This window comes from Achroia grisella, unplaced genomic scaffold (genome assembly GCF_030625045.1).
Source record: "Achroia grisella isolate CSIRO2021 unplaced genomic scaffold, CSIRO_AGI_Agris_v1 utg327, whole genome shotgun sequence".
NCBI classification, from domain to species: Eukaryota; Metazoa; Arthropoda; class Insecta; order Lepidoptera; family Pyralidae; genus Achroia; species Achroia grisella.
Window position 1 is genome coordinate 1,799,513 of NW_026712799.1, and position 16,304 is coordinate 1,815,816.

The following is a 16,304-nucleotide window of genomic DNA, read 5'->3' on the forward strand; positions in this document are numbered from 1 at the left end:
GTGATACATATAATATAATTATTAGTATTGTTCGGTCTAAATATAAATATAATCAGTGAAGTATATAATATTGGCAACTGCAACTGGTGCAGTGCGACGTTGAGCCCGGCGGCGTCAGTGAGCGGCGCGAGCGGCGCGTCGTGGGCGAGCAGGTCCCGCAGCAGCCACAACCTGGCCGCGCCCGCACCCGCGCCCGCACCCGCCGCGCCTCACGACGCCTTCTACCAGAACCTCGCCGCCGTGCACCCGCACCTCAACGACAGGTCGCTACCGATACTACACTCGCTCTATTTCAAAATCACGATATTCACTCACTCTTTTGCTCTATGTACATCTCGGATTGTTTCTTATTTTATTATTTTGTGAGCCGTTGTAATCTTTTATTTTATTTTTTGCTATACTGAGTCGTATCAAATCAAATATCATGTACGACATATTAACGGCTTATAAACGTCAAGTTTCTTGTATAAATATTTTTGTGAGTACCCTCCGATTATTTTGGATATAAATTGCAAAGTATTAGATGAGAGATAAATATAATAAAACATATATTTTTTTTGTAATCTTACTAATACTATAAAGCGAAAGTTTGTGAGTGTGGATGGCTGTTTATTACTCTTTCACGCAAAAACTACTGAACGAAATTTGAAGAAATTTGCAATAATATAGCTTATAAATCAGAATAACACATAGGCTGTAAATTTCATACGGGTGAAACCGCGGGTACAGTTAGTTTATATTATTAATAATAAAACGAAGAAAGTAGCATGAAGAAATAAAATGTTAGAAAATCCATTATAGACAATCTACTTACTGGATTTTTAAACTAATTCTGAATATCTCAACCATTGCAATTTATTATATCACTGTAAGTGTAAATTATAAAACCTGATGACACATTTTATTGTCATCCTAAAATAATATCCTTTCACAGATGGTCGTCGCTGCGTAGCTCGACGGGCAGCAATCGACCGCAGTCCGCACATTACTCGGGCGCCGATCAATCGCCTAATTCTCCGATACACCAGGTAAAATCGCAACCACTCAATCACTAACAAAAAAAAAATCTTTACGTATTTTGTTCATTGAGTAGTAATGTATGACATTTATCTAAATGTATTACAGAACAACCAGCCGATGACTGCACGTTCCGCGAAATTAGCGGAAATGTCAGAGGAAGTTACAAGACGGCAGCAACAGCAACAACAGTTACAACAGCAGCAGATTCAACATGAGCAACAACAGCAGCTACAACATCAACAGCAACAGCAGCTACAACATCAACAACAGTTACAACATCAACAGCAACAGCAGCTACAACATCAACAGCAGTTGCAACATCAACAACAATTACAACATCAGCAGCAAATTCAACATCAGCAGCAACTACAGCAACAACAACAGCAGCTACAGCAACAACAGCAGCTACAACAACAGCAGCAGCAGCTACAACAACAACAACTACAACAACAAATGCAGTTTTCGACTATGCCACAAAAACCACCACAGAGCCTGGCTCATCAGCATCCCACACTCCATAATCATCAGCAGGTAATTTAATATTTTTTTAAATTTCTAATGTCTGTGTTTTTTAATGTCTTTATATTACTACATAAAAACATAATTATTTTAAATTGACAGTTGTCCCATCGTATTTCAGCGCTAGGAAAATAATTGAACTCTGATTAAAAATATATTAGCTATCTTATTACGCCGACTATTACATTAATAACAATTGTGCTACATTGCTATTAATCTATATTACAAAATCAGGTCAACGTCTACTTTGTGCCTGTACTAACTGTCATAGACTATTCCTAGTAAATTCTTCGTAATAGCTTTATTAATACTTAATTCTTATTCTCTACTGGTTCCTTGCTAACATGTAAGATTAGTGCCTGAAACACCATCCTATGATTATCTATAGAGGAAGGGTAATGAAATAGTAAATGTTTTCAAAAGTTTTCAAACATGAGACTGTATTTTATTCTTGAGTGTATGTTACTTTATATTTATATAATTTATGTATTATTATTATTAATAATACATAAATTATATAAAGATAAAGTCCTTCCTTTATACAAAGTGAACATTGTAGTTTTACTGTTGATTGTGTTTTATTATGTTTTTTTTATTATTCTAATAGATGTCGAACCAGACCCCAATGCACGTGCATACTTCGCAGCCGGTGCACCATGCGGGCCAACACTCTCCGCAACAAAACCATCACAATCAGCAAAACTCAGCGCAGAGGTTAGATTTAGCAGAGATATATATATATATATATATATATATATGTAAAATATAAAAAGGACAGTTAACATTTATATGTATCTAAGTAGACCTTATTGTATTATGAGGTTTTCATCATTTAATAACATCACATTAAGTGAAATATACTACGATTAGTTACAGGCTACATTTGTAAAACCGTTTAAACTACCGTGGAGTTTATGAGTCAAGTTTATTAAATTTTTAACTATACCAGACCGGCTCTTATTACAAATGTTTTATAATATGTATTATTGTAATCCACCACAGGTATGAATGGCATCCTCCTGGACCACCGTCGCCACAAAGATCTCAGCCACCTGTTGCCCCGAAGCCACAGGTAAGTTTAAGTTTATATTAATCTTAAGATTTTGATATGTACAGTGCCTATCTAATAGTGACGGAATCAGTCAGTTACAATATAATTTCAATAATATGTATAATAAAATATCTTTATCAAAAACTCTTCTTTTCTTATTAGTATACATTTTATTACCAGGGTATGAGGCGAGATATGGAGATGGAGGACCAACATCTACACACGCAGTCGCCACAGATAAACACTTCAGTGCAGCCTGACGACGGTAAGTGTGATCTATGTATATTGAACAACGCCTATAAAGTATCAAACAAAATATTGTGAAACAAGTAATCGAAATATTTCTCAGATCACTTAGACTGAACTTCAAAAGTGTATAAGCGTCTAAGCAGTATTTTAATTAAAAATACTCTTTGTCATGACTTCAAACGAGTTTAAAAATTGTAGTCATTAGTTAACTAGCTGACCCGTCAAACGTTTTGATATACAAATTAAAATCGCTATTAAAAAACAGGCACTGACTGTAGGTGAAAATTTATGGTTGTATTTTTAATGCCGAATCATAAAAAAATAAAATTCGTGTCCAAATAATAACAAATATTTTTGGTGATATATATTTTTATACTCCTGAATAATAAGGATGGCCCCATCCTTATTATTCAGGAGTATAAAAATATATATAGTACCATATTCTCAGACCTACCGAGTATACATATAACAATTTATCAAAAACGGTTAAGCGTTTCGGAGAATTAAGGCATATAATACTGAGCGTAATTTTATATATAGGTATATGTATAGATTTATATTGTATATTGCCTTTAGAAAATACAGTAATAAAATAATTTTATATATTCTTAGAAGAAATCTCTTCAAGGAATTATTCTAACCATTATATTGTTAAAGGTTGACTTTAACAATATAATGGTAATAAAAAAGTAGTATCACGTAACAATTTTTTTGTCCTTTATTCAAATAAATTTAAATTTAAGCACTTTTGAATAGTCACATTTATCTTTTTTTAATCTACCGTTCATTCGGAAAACTATAGTAGACCGATCAAGAAACTTGCACATTGCTTTTTGAATATTTGTTGTAACTTTACATTTTTAAGTTGATATATATGAATACAGATTACATGTTTACTTCTTTGTTGAAAATTTAGTTGATATGTGTGTATTCATCATACATATCAAGTATGTTCAGTTTGAAAAACTAGATTCTGATTTGTTGTAGAGCGGTACGTGGCGAGTGCGCTGGAGCCGCCGGCGGTGTCGGTGTACCCGGCGGGTGGTGCGGGTGGTGCGGGTGGTGCGGGTGGTGCGGGTGGTGCGGGTGGTGCGGGGGGCGCGGCGGGCGGGGCGCGGCCGGCCGCACACAATCCGTGGCAGCGCGAGGAGCGCGAGCGGCAGGCCGAGGCACGCCGCGCCGCCAACCGCGCGCGCAGGTAACCTCCGCCCTTATCTACTGAGCCACACTAGATCTTAACACCGATGGTAACCGTAACAGAATCCTCATAAGCTGCCCTCACACCACACGTTCTTTCACGCTCGATCACGACTGTGCGCGATTTAACACTTTCACGTCATCTCCTATTATCCCCCTTCTATATCTATCCCCCCCCTTACTATTAACCATGTACTAGCAGACGTCGTGCTATCGTCTTGCTATTCGAATCATCCCAAGAAATCTATTGAAATAAACACATAACTTTATCCAAATTAGATCAGCGATTTAATAAGAGATGTAACAAACCCACATACAAATGATATTAACATTATTATATATATTAAAATAATACACATACACACAAATTTTTATTCCTTATTGGCTTTAAATATTCTATCTTATTTCTATTACTTCAGAAGTCCGCTTGATACATATCAACAAAGTACATACAACCTTCCGCAAGTTTGGCATACACTCTACACTCTCTTCCACTTTCATCTATTAAAATTGTCAAGACAGATTACAATTCTTCTGCGTCTTACACAAAACTATATAAATTACTTACATTACGAATCGTGTTCAATGCGCGACGGATAATGTGTATCATATATTAAACGAGGGTATTGTATGTGTTGCAGGGATGCGACAATCGCTAGCCTGGTGTCTATAGGCACGGCGCGGTCGCCCGTACAGAACCAGCAGCTGCGCGCGCTGCAGCTCGAGAGGGACTTCGAACGCCGCGCTACCATGCACCACCAGGTACCTATCTTTATATTTACCATTTCGCTTCACTTGGGCGGCACCTAGTGGATATTTACTTTATAATATAAATATATGTTGAATTCTAAATTTCAGCTTACAATTTTAGTAATTATGACTGTGTACTCTCAAAATTACACTAAATATTGACTGACGAGTCAGGACTCGTAAATTTTTAAGTTCAGTAGTTTATCTGCTACGAAATACATTATGTGTCTAATCTATTCTATATCTAGAACATTTTTGTTCACTCTTCTCGTGAATAAATACTGTAATGTCACTACAACATCAAAACGCCCAATATTTTCATTTCGTTCAAATCAATGTTAAAACAAAATTGTTATAAATCGCTTAATCGGAAACACGGTACATAACTACTCTACAGATTAACGCACGTGAAAACTTTGGAAACTTATTACTCATTCTCGTTAGCAGGAGGAGGGTGGCAACGCAGAAGGTGGATTGGAAGACGAATCGCACGAGTCGTCGGAGGAGGAGCCCGCCGTCGAGTACGAGCCGCGTCCCCCCGCGCACCCGCCCAAGTCCATACTCAAAACCAACACGCGCCCGGACATCTCCAACGGATATGCACACGATACGGTATTGTTGATATTTTATGCCACCATGATGGATACATATGATAGATACCATATGAATATCTGAAACACACGCGACGAGAGTCAAGACGCTTTCAGAAATCATACGTACTTTTTTATTTGATAATAGTTAATACATATTACGTTATGCTTTCAGAAGCAGCATATAACCACAATTAAAATGAGTAATGCATAGACGCGTACTGTGTTACGTGTTACAGACGATACCCGACGAACGGTTGTCGGAGGTGGCGAGCGGCGTGTCGGCGATGTCGGTGTCGGCGTGTGCGCCGCCGCCGCCGCCGCCGTCGCGCGGGTCGTCGTTCGCCGTCATGGCGGGCCGCTCGCTCGCCGACACGCCGCACTCCGCTCACGCGCCACACCCGCCGCCGGCGCAACACGCACCGCCTCAGTTAGTATACATGTCAATAAACTACCACTCGACGTCTATATATTAAGTAGCTGACCCTGCAAACGTTTTGCCATATCAATTTAAGTACTAGTAACGCTATAAAATAAGAGTTGGGGATGGAAGAGGGAAAATTTAAGATTGAATGTATTTTTTTTATATTCCATGTTATACTGAAAATTAATGCTATAAAATATATCTTTAAGCTGTTTAATGAAGTCAATAATTTGCCCTAATATTAGTTTACTGGTAATCAGGTTTTGTTTTTGGTAATGTAATGTCAACAATTTATAACACACATAAATTTGAAATCACATTTGATCTAAAGGGAATTAATAAATAATAGTGTCTAGTATTAATTTTGACAGGTATAACTGATTTATGTATTTACCTAAATAAGTTTGTACTAAAAAATGTGAGTGCCGTTTACAGATCGCCCGGGTCTCAGCGTGACAAGCGTGTGTCGTTCCACGAGCGGGCGGCCGCCGCCGCGCCCCCCGCGCCCCCCGCGCCGCCCGCCCCTCCCGCGCCGCCCGCCTCCTCCCCGCCGCCGCTGCACGAAACGCCGCTACGAGAGGACCCCGATGTAAGACCCCCCTTTATTATCTTTACTCTTATGACATACTTAGAAGAATAGAATAGAATAGCATAGAAAATCTTTATTCAAATAAACTTAATTTAAGCACTTTTACAACATTTTTTTAAATCTACCATTTATTCGGAAAGCTGTCTCATCACAAGAAGAATAAACAAGAAACTTGTGTGTTGATCTTTTAAAAAATCCTTGTAAGTTCACATTTTACAAGTCGAAACGTGTGAATACAAACTACCAACCAGCACTAATTTATTTAGGCTCAAATATAAAAACACAATAAGGTTAAATCAGCCTAGTGATAAGAGCTAGACGGAGGAGGGATGTTGTTCCTCTCCCTCCGCAAGGGCCAGGGGCGGCGGCCGTGGGGGCGGCTGCCCCCCCGTCGACATCGCAGCCTTGAGAAGGTGCGAGCGTGTACCCGCGCTACTTCTTCTGAAGAAGAGTAGTGACCCGTCTACTGAGATGGGTTCCCGCCGTCGGAGCTGCGGAAGAATGCTCGCGCACACCCGGAGCTCCGGCAACAATCAGTAGAGGTACACCTTGGGGTTTTAGCCGGTAGGAGTCCGGCAGTACCCGCTCGTTACCCCTGGAGCGGGCGGGCCTCCATGACGGATTTCCCCAAGAAAAAAAAAGTCTAGTGATAAGAGCAGACCAGTCCCTACAAGCAGCACTCGTTCACGAGTATGACGGATGAGCCAGCCATCACTGCACTCGATCATATTTTAGGGAGCCCAATGACCCGGCCCACCACGCCGCCACATGTCTGGACATTTTAGTGAGCTTGACTACTCATTCCACTCGACCTCGTCACAGCTACAAAAAATACTATATGGTAGTTACAGTATTACACTTTACATGAGGATGCATCCGGCAATCAATACAAAAGCCGCTACGCTATCATATATCAAGAAAGCAGTATGAAAAATAAATTATAACGTTGTCCGCAAATAAACTTATACTTGCTATCATCTATAAATTCATCTATCCTATAATAGACTTTTTTACATAACATTTATAAAATTTGAATTGCCTCTTTGTCAGATTTAGATTAGTAGATTCTGGCAGTTTATTATAGAATCTTACGCAATTACCATAAAATGAATTACTAACTTTGTGTAGACGGCATTTAAGTAAAATTAACATATTTTATTGCGTAAGTTTCTACTTGTACAGTCTTTAAGTTTCTTGAAACTATCTAAGTTTTTCCTTGTATACATAACATTTTCATAAATGTACTGTGAGGCAACGGTGAGGATATTTGATTGTTTAAAGCATTGACGTAATGACTCTCTAGAACCCATACCATAAATAGAACGTATGGCTCTCTTTTGTAAAATAAATATAGTATTTACATCGGCAGCTTTACCCCATAGCAGTATGCCATATGACATAATGTGCTATGGAATTAACTAAAATATACAAGTTTTGCCGTCGCCACGTCTGTTAATTGCCTTATCCTTCGAATTGCATAAGCAGCAGAACTAAGTCTACTGGCTAATTTTGAAATATGGGGCCCCCATTGTAACTTCGAGTCCACTGTTATTCTTAAAAAAACTCTATCATTAGCAAAATTTACTATTTCATCATTAAGCAATAGCTGCATATTTACTTGTCTTACAATAGGAAGCATGAATTTAATACACTTAGTTTTGTTGGAGTTTAATAATAGATTATTACATGTGAACCAATTTAATATAGCAGAGATAGCATAATTTACATCGTCTAAATGATTACATTGGCGACCAATTTTAAACACTAACGAAGTATCATCCGCAAATAACACTATATCTGCAACTTTCTCTACCATGTAGGGAAGGTTATTTATATAAATTAAAAAGAGAAATGGCCCTAAGATTGAACCTTGAGGAACGCCCATTTTTATATTAGTTGTCTTAGACTAACACATATGATACAAACAAATGTGGTCTTGCTGGATATCCGTTGTGAACACTCACAGTTCTCATGCAGGACTGAGCACAAACTGCAAATAGCGCACGCTACTTACATTTCAACTTGGGTACCCTTAAAGTTTGATGAAAGTCTGAACTTATATTTGAAGTTCAAATATATGTACCTAACACGTAATTTGCAAGTATTTGCACGTTGCAAGCTAGGTTTACATGCATACAATACATATTGTCACGTTCGTCTGTCATTGGGGTAGGCCGAGACAATGGAACGCCAAATGCTCCGATTCATACATGACCCCCTTACTTAGTGGTCTCTTGTTCTATAATATTTATTTATAATGCATAATATAGTGAGGACATTATGTTACGCGCATAATAATAAATATTATCGATGAATGAAGTAAATGAAAGATATATGTTTGATGCAGCGTTTTATTGAGGAGGCGGAGAGTTTACTGCAGCTTCCGTCGCCGACTTCACCACAGACTGCGCCGCATGCGCACACGCCGGGCGTTATTGGCGCCCAGGAAGTCTACAGGTATGTACCTTAACTTTTTCCGTCCATCCATAATTACGTCATTGTGCGGGTTCACATTGGCGCGCCTAGGAACAGAATATTCGGCTGTTTTTACAAGACACGTTATTTAACGCACGTTCAGCAACGCGTCCGATATAAAGATGGAAAGCGAGCGTGCGCAATCGTGATTGAATGTTTGTATGTATACCTTTTTCTGCGTATACTTTTTCGTGTTTTTGATCTCTACATTTTCTTTTAAGATTTTGTTGTCTGTAGACACGTTTCTGGATTATAAATTATCAAGAAATCTGTAATTGAATCTTACCATTATGGTCAGATGTCCGCCATTTTGCAGTAATACTTATTTATTACAAAAATGCTCGAGAACATTATTATATTACCTTACGTATAAATCCAGTATGTTATCACTACTATGTTTACCTGTATTTGCATTCTGCCTTACACTTTTATTCTGCTAGCTAGATTTTTATTATAAATATATATATATACATATAACTCTTTATAGCAAAAAGGAGAAAAGTATATGGGAAAATATATAACTATACTATACCGGTAGACTTTCAAAAAAAGCAATCTCTTACACATAACCTGGTCCTTGACTTTGATCCTTGATACCCAAGAATATTGCTAAGTGTCTTATTCACAGAGATCCACGTGCACGTCGATTGGCCGAGCAGCAAGCACGCGCGACTACCACGCCCATTCCAGAACAACTGTCTTTCAAGGAAAAGATGAAAATGTTCGCACTTGAGTCGGGTGAAAGCTCCACGCCTAAAGATAAGGTAACTTATTAAATGTTTTTTTTTGTTTCAAACAATCATAAATTTATACTATAAAATTCAAATTAAAAATCGAAGTAGTACCAATGGAATTTCACCGAATGGATGATAGTTTTTAACAATTCTGTAACATATAAACTTGAATGTACCGTAAGCAAAAAAGTACTGTCGAAATTGAGGCTTTATATTGAAAGTTCACACACAAATGAGACTTATGGACATAGACAGTACTCTGCCTACAAACGTTATTATTATTGCCCCGCTTTTTTAATTTCAAGAGAAATATATTAAGTTATGCAATAAAAAAATAATGTCTTTAAATAATATTATACAATTTATTTCTAAGAAAATCAAAGTAAATCTTAATTTGCTTTCTAGGTGAAAATATCGCGCGCGCAGCGGGACATTGATGCAGTACATTAACGACGTCTGCTGATTATATACTAAAACAAATTATATAGCTATGTTATTCACTTGAATTTAAATAGAATATGTTCTATAAGTTCAGTATTATATGATATAAATTCTTATGAATTATACTGAAAATAAGCGATAGTTTATTGATATGGTCCATAATAGAATATCCATATTTTGAAACTTGCGGGTAGTAGAGGGGAACCGCACGATCTTTTCTACTATATATGTACACTAGCGTGGTCCATGGATATATGCCTTCACTGAAACATAGCACCAATTTTACATGTCAATCTAGATGATAAGTTATTCGATCAAATGAATATAATATATTTTTATGGTAATGGATTTTAATCGACGTTTACGTGTCGCCTTAGCAGCTAGTGCAATGACGTTATTGTAACAAGATTGATGCTAATGTATACAATTATTTGGTTATATTCCAAAATGAAATATATTTTAATTATATTGTGTACGGACATATTGACGGCACGTTGGAAACTGTGAGTAATTTAATTTGTCTAAATTACGTGCCATTATATAATAATATGTGTAAACAGTATCGGTTTTATACTTATGATAGAATTTTATTGTTAGAGAGGACCAATATAACGATTCCCAAGTCGGCGGGTGCCTTTTTGAGTATCTTATTTAATATTTTTACATATCCTATGTGATTCCTATACTGTGCTGTCCAACGATATTATTCACTTCTACTTACATCTATAAGCTTCGTTACATTCCAAAGAGTATTTCTTAATTCGAATTGCTATATATGAATCATTCCTATAAATCTTCTGGAAAACATTAGTCATAAATGTTATGTGTATAACACAGTGTTTATGACATTATAATACTCTAGTAACATTTCATGCTGTATTTGACTTTCAACATAAAGCAATAAATCATTGTGAAGCCTTTGTTGTATATATAATAATTTAATATTAATGTAAGCACATCTTTGTGCCAAAATGTATCCCTTGTGGCAAAGTGAGCATCCACGGATTATTCCTACTTAAGGGCAGCTCTACAACTATATGGTCACAACACCAGGTAGCTAGGCCTTGACTACCAAATATGTGAACTGTGGTCTTTCACTGGAGTTATTTCTTGGTGGTCGAGTTCATGCTAACTGGTCGCTAAGTAATTTTAATGAATATCTCAAGGCACCAATTTATATTATTGTATATAATGTAGGTAGTAAAATCCCTATAACAATCGCAAGGTTTTATATACCTGTTTGTATATGTAAATGTTTATTTAAATATTATATCCAGAGTTTAAACGCGGAGAAGAGACCTCGTGGCCTATTGGATAATTAGTTTAGTTCCTGGGGGATATTTTAACATTTTCCCAGTATTCACCCAACGATAGTCAATTAGCAAGAGATTGAGATTTATTTGTAGAATGGAATATTTTTATGGTTTTACAATGTATGTAAATACACTTGAACAATTAGGTATATAGCTTCAATTTATTATACAATTGTAATTCGAATAGTTTATACAAACTACTTGCTATCTGTATTGCTATAAACAGTAATAATTGTATTTCAACTCTTAAAATAAATAAAATAACAAGAAAGTGTTATTATTTCTGTCCTTTTTACGTGTACTGACTTTACTGTAATTAAAGTTGGCTAATAAGCTGACGGCGCAATCTTTATGTGAAGCAAAACAATAAGAATAGATTTACTCTATGAAATATCGTCTCGTGAAGCTGTAAAGGCCAGCTGGGGCCTACAGCATTAGAATAGTTCGAGTAAAAATCTAGTATAAATCTATGAATCCTAATCAGGACATTAGCATTTGATTTAAATATTCCCTACAGCACTATTGAATAAAGTAAATCAAAGAGTGGCATAAGAAGGTAGAGGTGATTGAAAGAGTAACCGACAGCTATTTGTAAGTATTAAATTAATTATTTGTAAACATTACGTAGGGTTAAGTAGGGTAGGACGGTAAATAAAATACAAAATAATTTAACAGTGTTTATATTTTGTTTTGAGGTTAATATTACGTGTGCCGTGTGGCGTTTAGGTACCTTTAGGAAAAAGCACTAAAAAGATTCTAAATCATCATCAACATCGTCAGTTAACACGTATTTAATGTTACATTTAAACAGAGCTGTTACGATAATATATATACAAATTACATTACATTATTATGTGATTCAATATGAACGTCGATTACACAACAACAACTAAGTCAACTTAGTTCCTATTGTGTCTGCCCGACATTTTGTGATTTGTGCACTACAATAATTATAGAGTTATTACATTACGTCTAGAAATATAAATTTTACGTGCAACCGAAGTGTATATTACATAATTCAGAAACGTTTACTTATACATTTAAGTCAGTATACATTTCGGCCTACAGGCAATTTACAACGGTTTCAAGTCGTTTCTATTTTACAACCATGATCAGTTTTGAAAAAAAAAACTTATAAAATCTATGAATTACGACATCTTGTTTAGAGACATGTATTATTTTCTTTTGTATAAATAGAAAAGCTTTGATGAACTTGTCACGAGTCCAGGGTGTCTGGTATATTTTTAAAATATATGAAACAAATTATAGCAAACAATAGACTAGTTACAGTTACTCTGGTTTTATTACACTAATTATATAAGAACCAGTGCTCACCGAATAAATATAATTTATTGGTTGCCGTGAAAAACTTGTATCACCTATATATTGGATTAATATAAAGCTTTCAAAATTACAATACCAAAGCATGGAACATGTCAATAAAATGTTTAGAACTACCATATCAGCAGCATGAATATATAAACATTAAATTATTATAATTTAATTTCAAGGCATACCATCAGTGAGCACGGCCAGAGCGTGTACATTTAAATACGAACTCATAGTGGAAAATTGCAAAAAATACTATGTATAATGCATATCTATTATGATTATAATGAAATGTTTAATTACGAATGGCATTGTACAATAACATGATATTTTGTGGTATAATCTCCTGGAAATTAATAAAAAAGTTTTTACAAATTATGGAAATAATTAATTACATTCCTATGCAAAGATTAATTAAAGTTTGTCCAGTTCGTGCACAGCGTTCCCTAGCGAATACAGGGATGGTATGGCGACTCGAGGGGCGGTGGGAATCGTCATGTAATAGGGAGAGAATGATTTCCCGTCCCTCTTCACACAAAACCACCTTTCAATATCAGACTGAACTTTCAGTTTAGCAGTAAAATTAAAACTATAACGGAATCTACGTTTGTGCGAAGAGACTATGCACAAAACGGATCGACTGTTCTGTCGTAAAATATTAAAATATTTTATAATTGTACATAATTCTCTGAGTAACATTCAAATCAAAACAACGTTACATTTTCAACCATTCAATTATTAAAATAGTATTAACATTGCTTGACATTCAAATATCAGTATGCATGGTAGGTACGATATACGATACGATAATATTCATAGGAACATCAGTAATTATTACCGTAAATTTAAAGAATTAATGATAACGGACATCTGTCACTTACGTAACAACTAATAGATACCACTAATTAGTGCATAATTATATAATTTTTATTCACCATTGGCTGACACAATTTGTTATAAAGAATTTATAATGTTCGTATGAATATCATACTTAACTCTACAACAAATGTACAATAACAATTTCTATACTTTTAATTTTATTAACATACTTAACATTTGCCTGCCGCCTACTATTTACAAGTGAAGTACTTTATTAGACTTGTATGTACAAACAAAAACAGTTTGGTACCAACGACGTGCATATTGCCACATTGTGAATCGTTCTAGAATATAAAAAAACTTAGAGTAAAGTATGAACAAATATCTTTAATCTTTCTTCTAAGACAATACGTATCGTTCTTGTAACTTACTAATTACTTAGGACGTAAACTGTAAGTGTTCCTTTTTCATGTAAATAACCGTAAATTGCTACTAATATAAGAACATATTCATTCGTTTCAAAACAACAATATTAATATATTTATTACGAACTAGGTCTACAAACAATGACTGATCATTCATTGTCTGCCAGTTTCCAAATATCATTGGATTCAAATATCGCAAAAGTTACAAAAATAAATACTGGTGTTCTGGTCGGTTCTATATGCGAATCACGTGTGAAGAGTGTTCATTCTAAAATCTGGCAAACTTGTAAATTTTCAAATACATACATATTTTTTATTAAATCTTTCTACTGCTCTAAAATATAAAAACATTAAGATATTCCATTTGTTTGCTAAAAATGTTACTTTTATTGCAATTTGTGCAAAACAATAATAATATTGTACATTTGTTTTGTGGTCTCCAAATATTTTTTTACTACTTTGTAGTATTATATTATACACGACATACCAGATTATTTTAGTACGACTTATATGCGAGTGAATTATAATATCCATGAGATTGAAAATAAATACAAAGATGTCAGTCTTGTGACATAAACTCTCTGAAATTTAATTTAGTTTTCATAATAGAGCAGTAAATGCAAGTACGTTATTTCCCCACATTCAACCAACAATACTTCAATACCAACTATAGTGGTCCGTGCACTGTTTATAATTATAATTATGTTATTACAAAGAACTAAATCTAACCATATTATGTATATCACACGCACATTCGCACATCAACATCAATACAATATTCAACAACAATGGAAGAGTCATCAGAAGCCCTGCGTTCCTTAGAACCTTCTATTAAAAATATACATGATTTATTAATATAATTATTCTGTAACAACCAACGCTCTGTTAAATGCCGCTTCTGCAAATCATACTCTTGTATACATATAATATAAATATAATAATATAAATGTATGTGGCACTTAATATCGGCCGCCGACGAGGGCGCGGGCGCTCTATTCTCGTCCCCTCACAGAGGAGAAAACAATTATGGACAACACAATTGTATTCATGAAATTAAATTATTCATAAATAAAATAATAATATTCATATAAAAATAGTCTTGAAATAAATTCGAATGGACACAAATGCACAGCTTTAATGGAAGATATATTAGGGAATGCATTTCAATATGTGTATCCATACTTCTAATATATATTTATATCGATATCAAACTTATAAAATTGACTTAAACAATATGTATAACGTATATTTTATACACACATTCCATTACACTTACTCCTATGAAATATACTTTGTGGCACTAAACAGATCAATCTCAGTTTTTCCATCGCCATAATAATGTAAGTGCACCACTATAATACAGGCCTACCTACACTATATATATTTATTTGTAAAGGTGTAAAAGAATTCGCAGCGTGCGAGAACGACTATATTTGTTTATCAAGTGTGCTTATCCAATGAATCATTGTTACAAGCTCACACACAATGGATCCTAAAATTATTGCTTCCCATAGCTCGCTCGCGGGACGCTTCTAGAAGTACTATAAGGATACGCCTGTGCGCCTACTACGTAGTAACACGGCTTACGTACTAATTACATTAATATTTTCTAAACTTTCTAATGACTTGTACTATGTTATTATATTAAAATGATGTAAGCATTTATAGGAAATTGTGATACAAATCCATGGCCGCGAACGTTCACGTCTTCGCTACTCTAAAATAGAAAATATAGATTATCGAATGCATATTACAAAAAGTTCACTGGTATAGGTAGCACTCTCACAGTCAGCTCACAGTAGCGATCTCACTGTAGCGTCGACGTGATCGTTTCCACTGTCTCACCACGGCGCGGTCCGATTCGGGGAGGTTCCGAATCACAATTGCGTCTAGCACAGTAACGTATTTTGTACAATTAGTGACTACACGTTACGACCTAAAGCCGACGCCAGACATAGCTTCAAATACGCCTGCAAAGCCGCGACCTACACGGCTACTCGAACATAAACAATTTGTGCAAATATTGGGTCTACTTGCGCAAATCCGGTACCGAGTGAGGACGGTAACCGCAGATACCATTTCCGGTATATATATTATGTTGCGCGATGTTCTCGAGCGTCGAAAGGTGTCGAGATGTCGGAAGCTACGTGCGGCGGAGGGTCCGGCCGGTCCGCCGGGCCGATTCAGGCCGGCGGGTGCGGGCGCTGGTGCGGCGGCGTGAAGAACTGTCATTGCGGCGTGTCGCGCGCCGCGCTCCACCGGTCGAACTCGATGCCGGAGTCCGGCGAGACGCCGGCGGGCGGCGCGCAGCCGCAGGGCGCGGCTCGTCCGGGCGCGCCGCCCGCGCCGCCGGTGGCGCCGAGCGCGCCGCCCGCGCCC

At 36.2% G+C, this 16,304-nt stretch overlaps 1 protein-coding gene across 4 annotated transcripts in view; it reads left to right on the forward strand.

Annotated features, from left to right (window-relative positions):
* LOC131843713 (afadin) overlaps positions 1 to 11,636 on the forward strand; it is a 77,136-nt gene extending 65,500 nt beyond the window's left edge. For 2 of the 4 annotated variants that reach the window (XM_059192427.1, XM_059192428.1), the window contains exons 23-36: positions 93 to 263; positions 935 to 1,028; positions 1,126 to 1,551; positions 2,147 to 2,253; positions 2,542 to 2,611; positions 2,771 to 2,855; positions 3,827 to 4,037; positions 4,678 to 4,798; positions 5,231 to 5,398; positions 5,616 to 5,806; positions 6,236 to 6,389; positions 8,737 to 8,846; positions 9,493 to 9,628; positions 10,004 to 11,635. In XM_059192427.1, the coding sequence (XP_059048410.1) occupies positions 93 to 263; positions 935 to 1,028; positions 1,126 to 1,551; positions 2,147 to 2,253; positions 2,542 to 2,611; positions 2,771 to 2,855; positions 3,827 to 4,037; positions 4,678 to 4,798; positions 5,231 to 5,398; positions 5,616 to 5,806; positions 6,236 to 6,389; positions 8,737 to 8,846; positions 9,493 to 9,628; positions 10,004 to 10,048 (2,089 nt within the window). In that variant the 3' untranslated portion in view covers positions 10,049 to 11,635. Of the gene's footprint in view, positions 1 to 92; positions 264 to 934; positions 1,029 to 1,125; positions 1,552 to 2,146; positions 2,254 to 2,541; positions 2,612 to 2,770; positions 2,856 to 3,826; positions 4,038 to 4,677; positions 4,799 to 5,230; positions 5,399 to 5,615; positions 5,807 to 6,235; positions 6,390 to 8,736; positions 8,847 to 9,492; positions 9,629 to 10,003 lie in introns of all 4 variants that reach the window. The other 2 variants (XM_059192429.1, XM_059192430.1) reach the window with 2 other exon arrangements.
* The last annotated feature ends 4,668 nt before the right edge of the window (positions 11,637 to 16,304 follow it).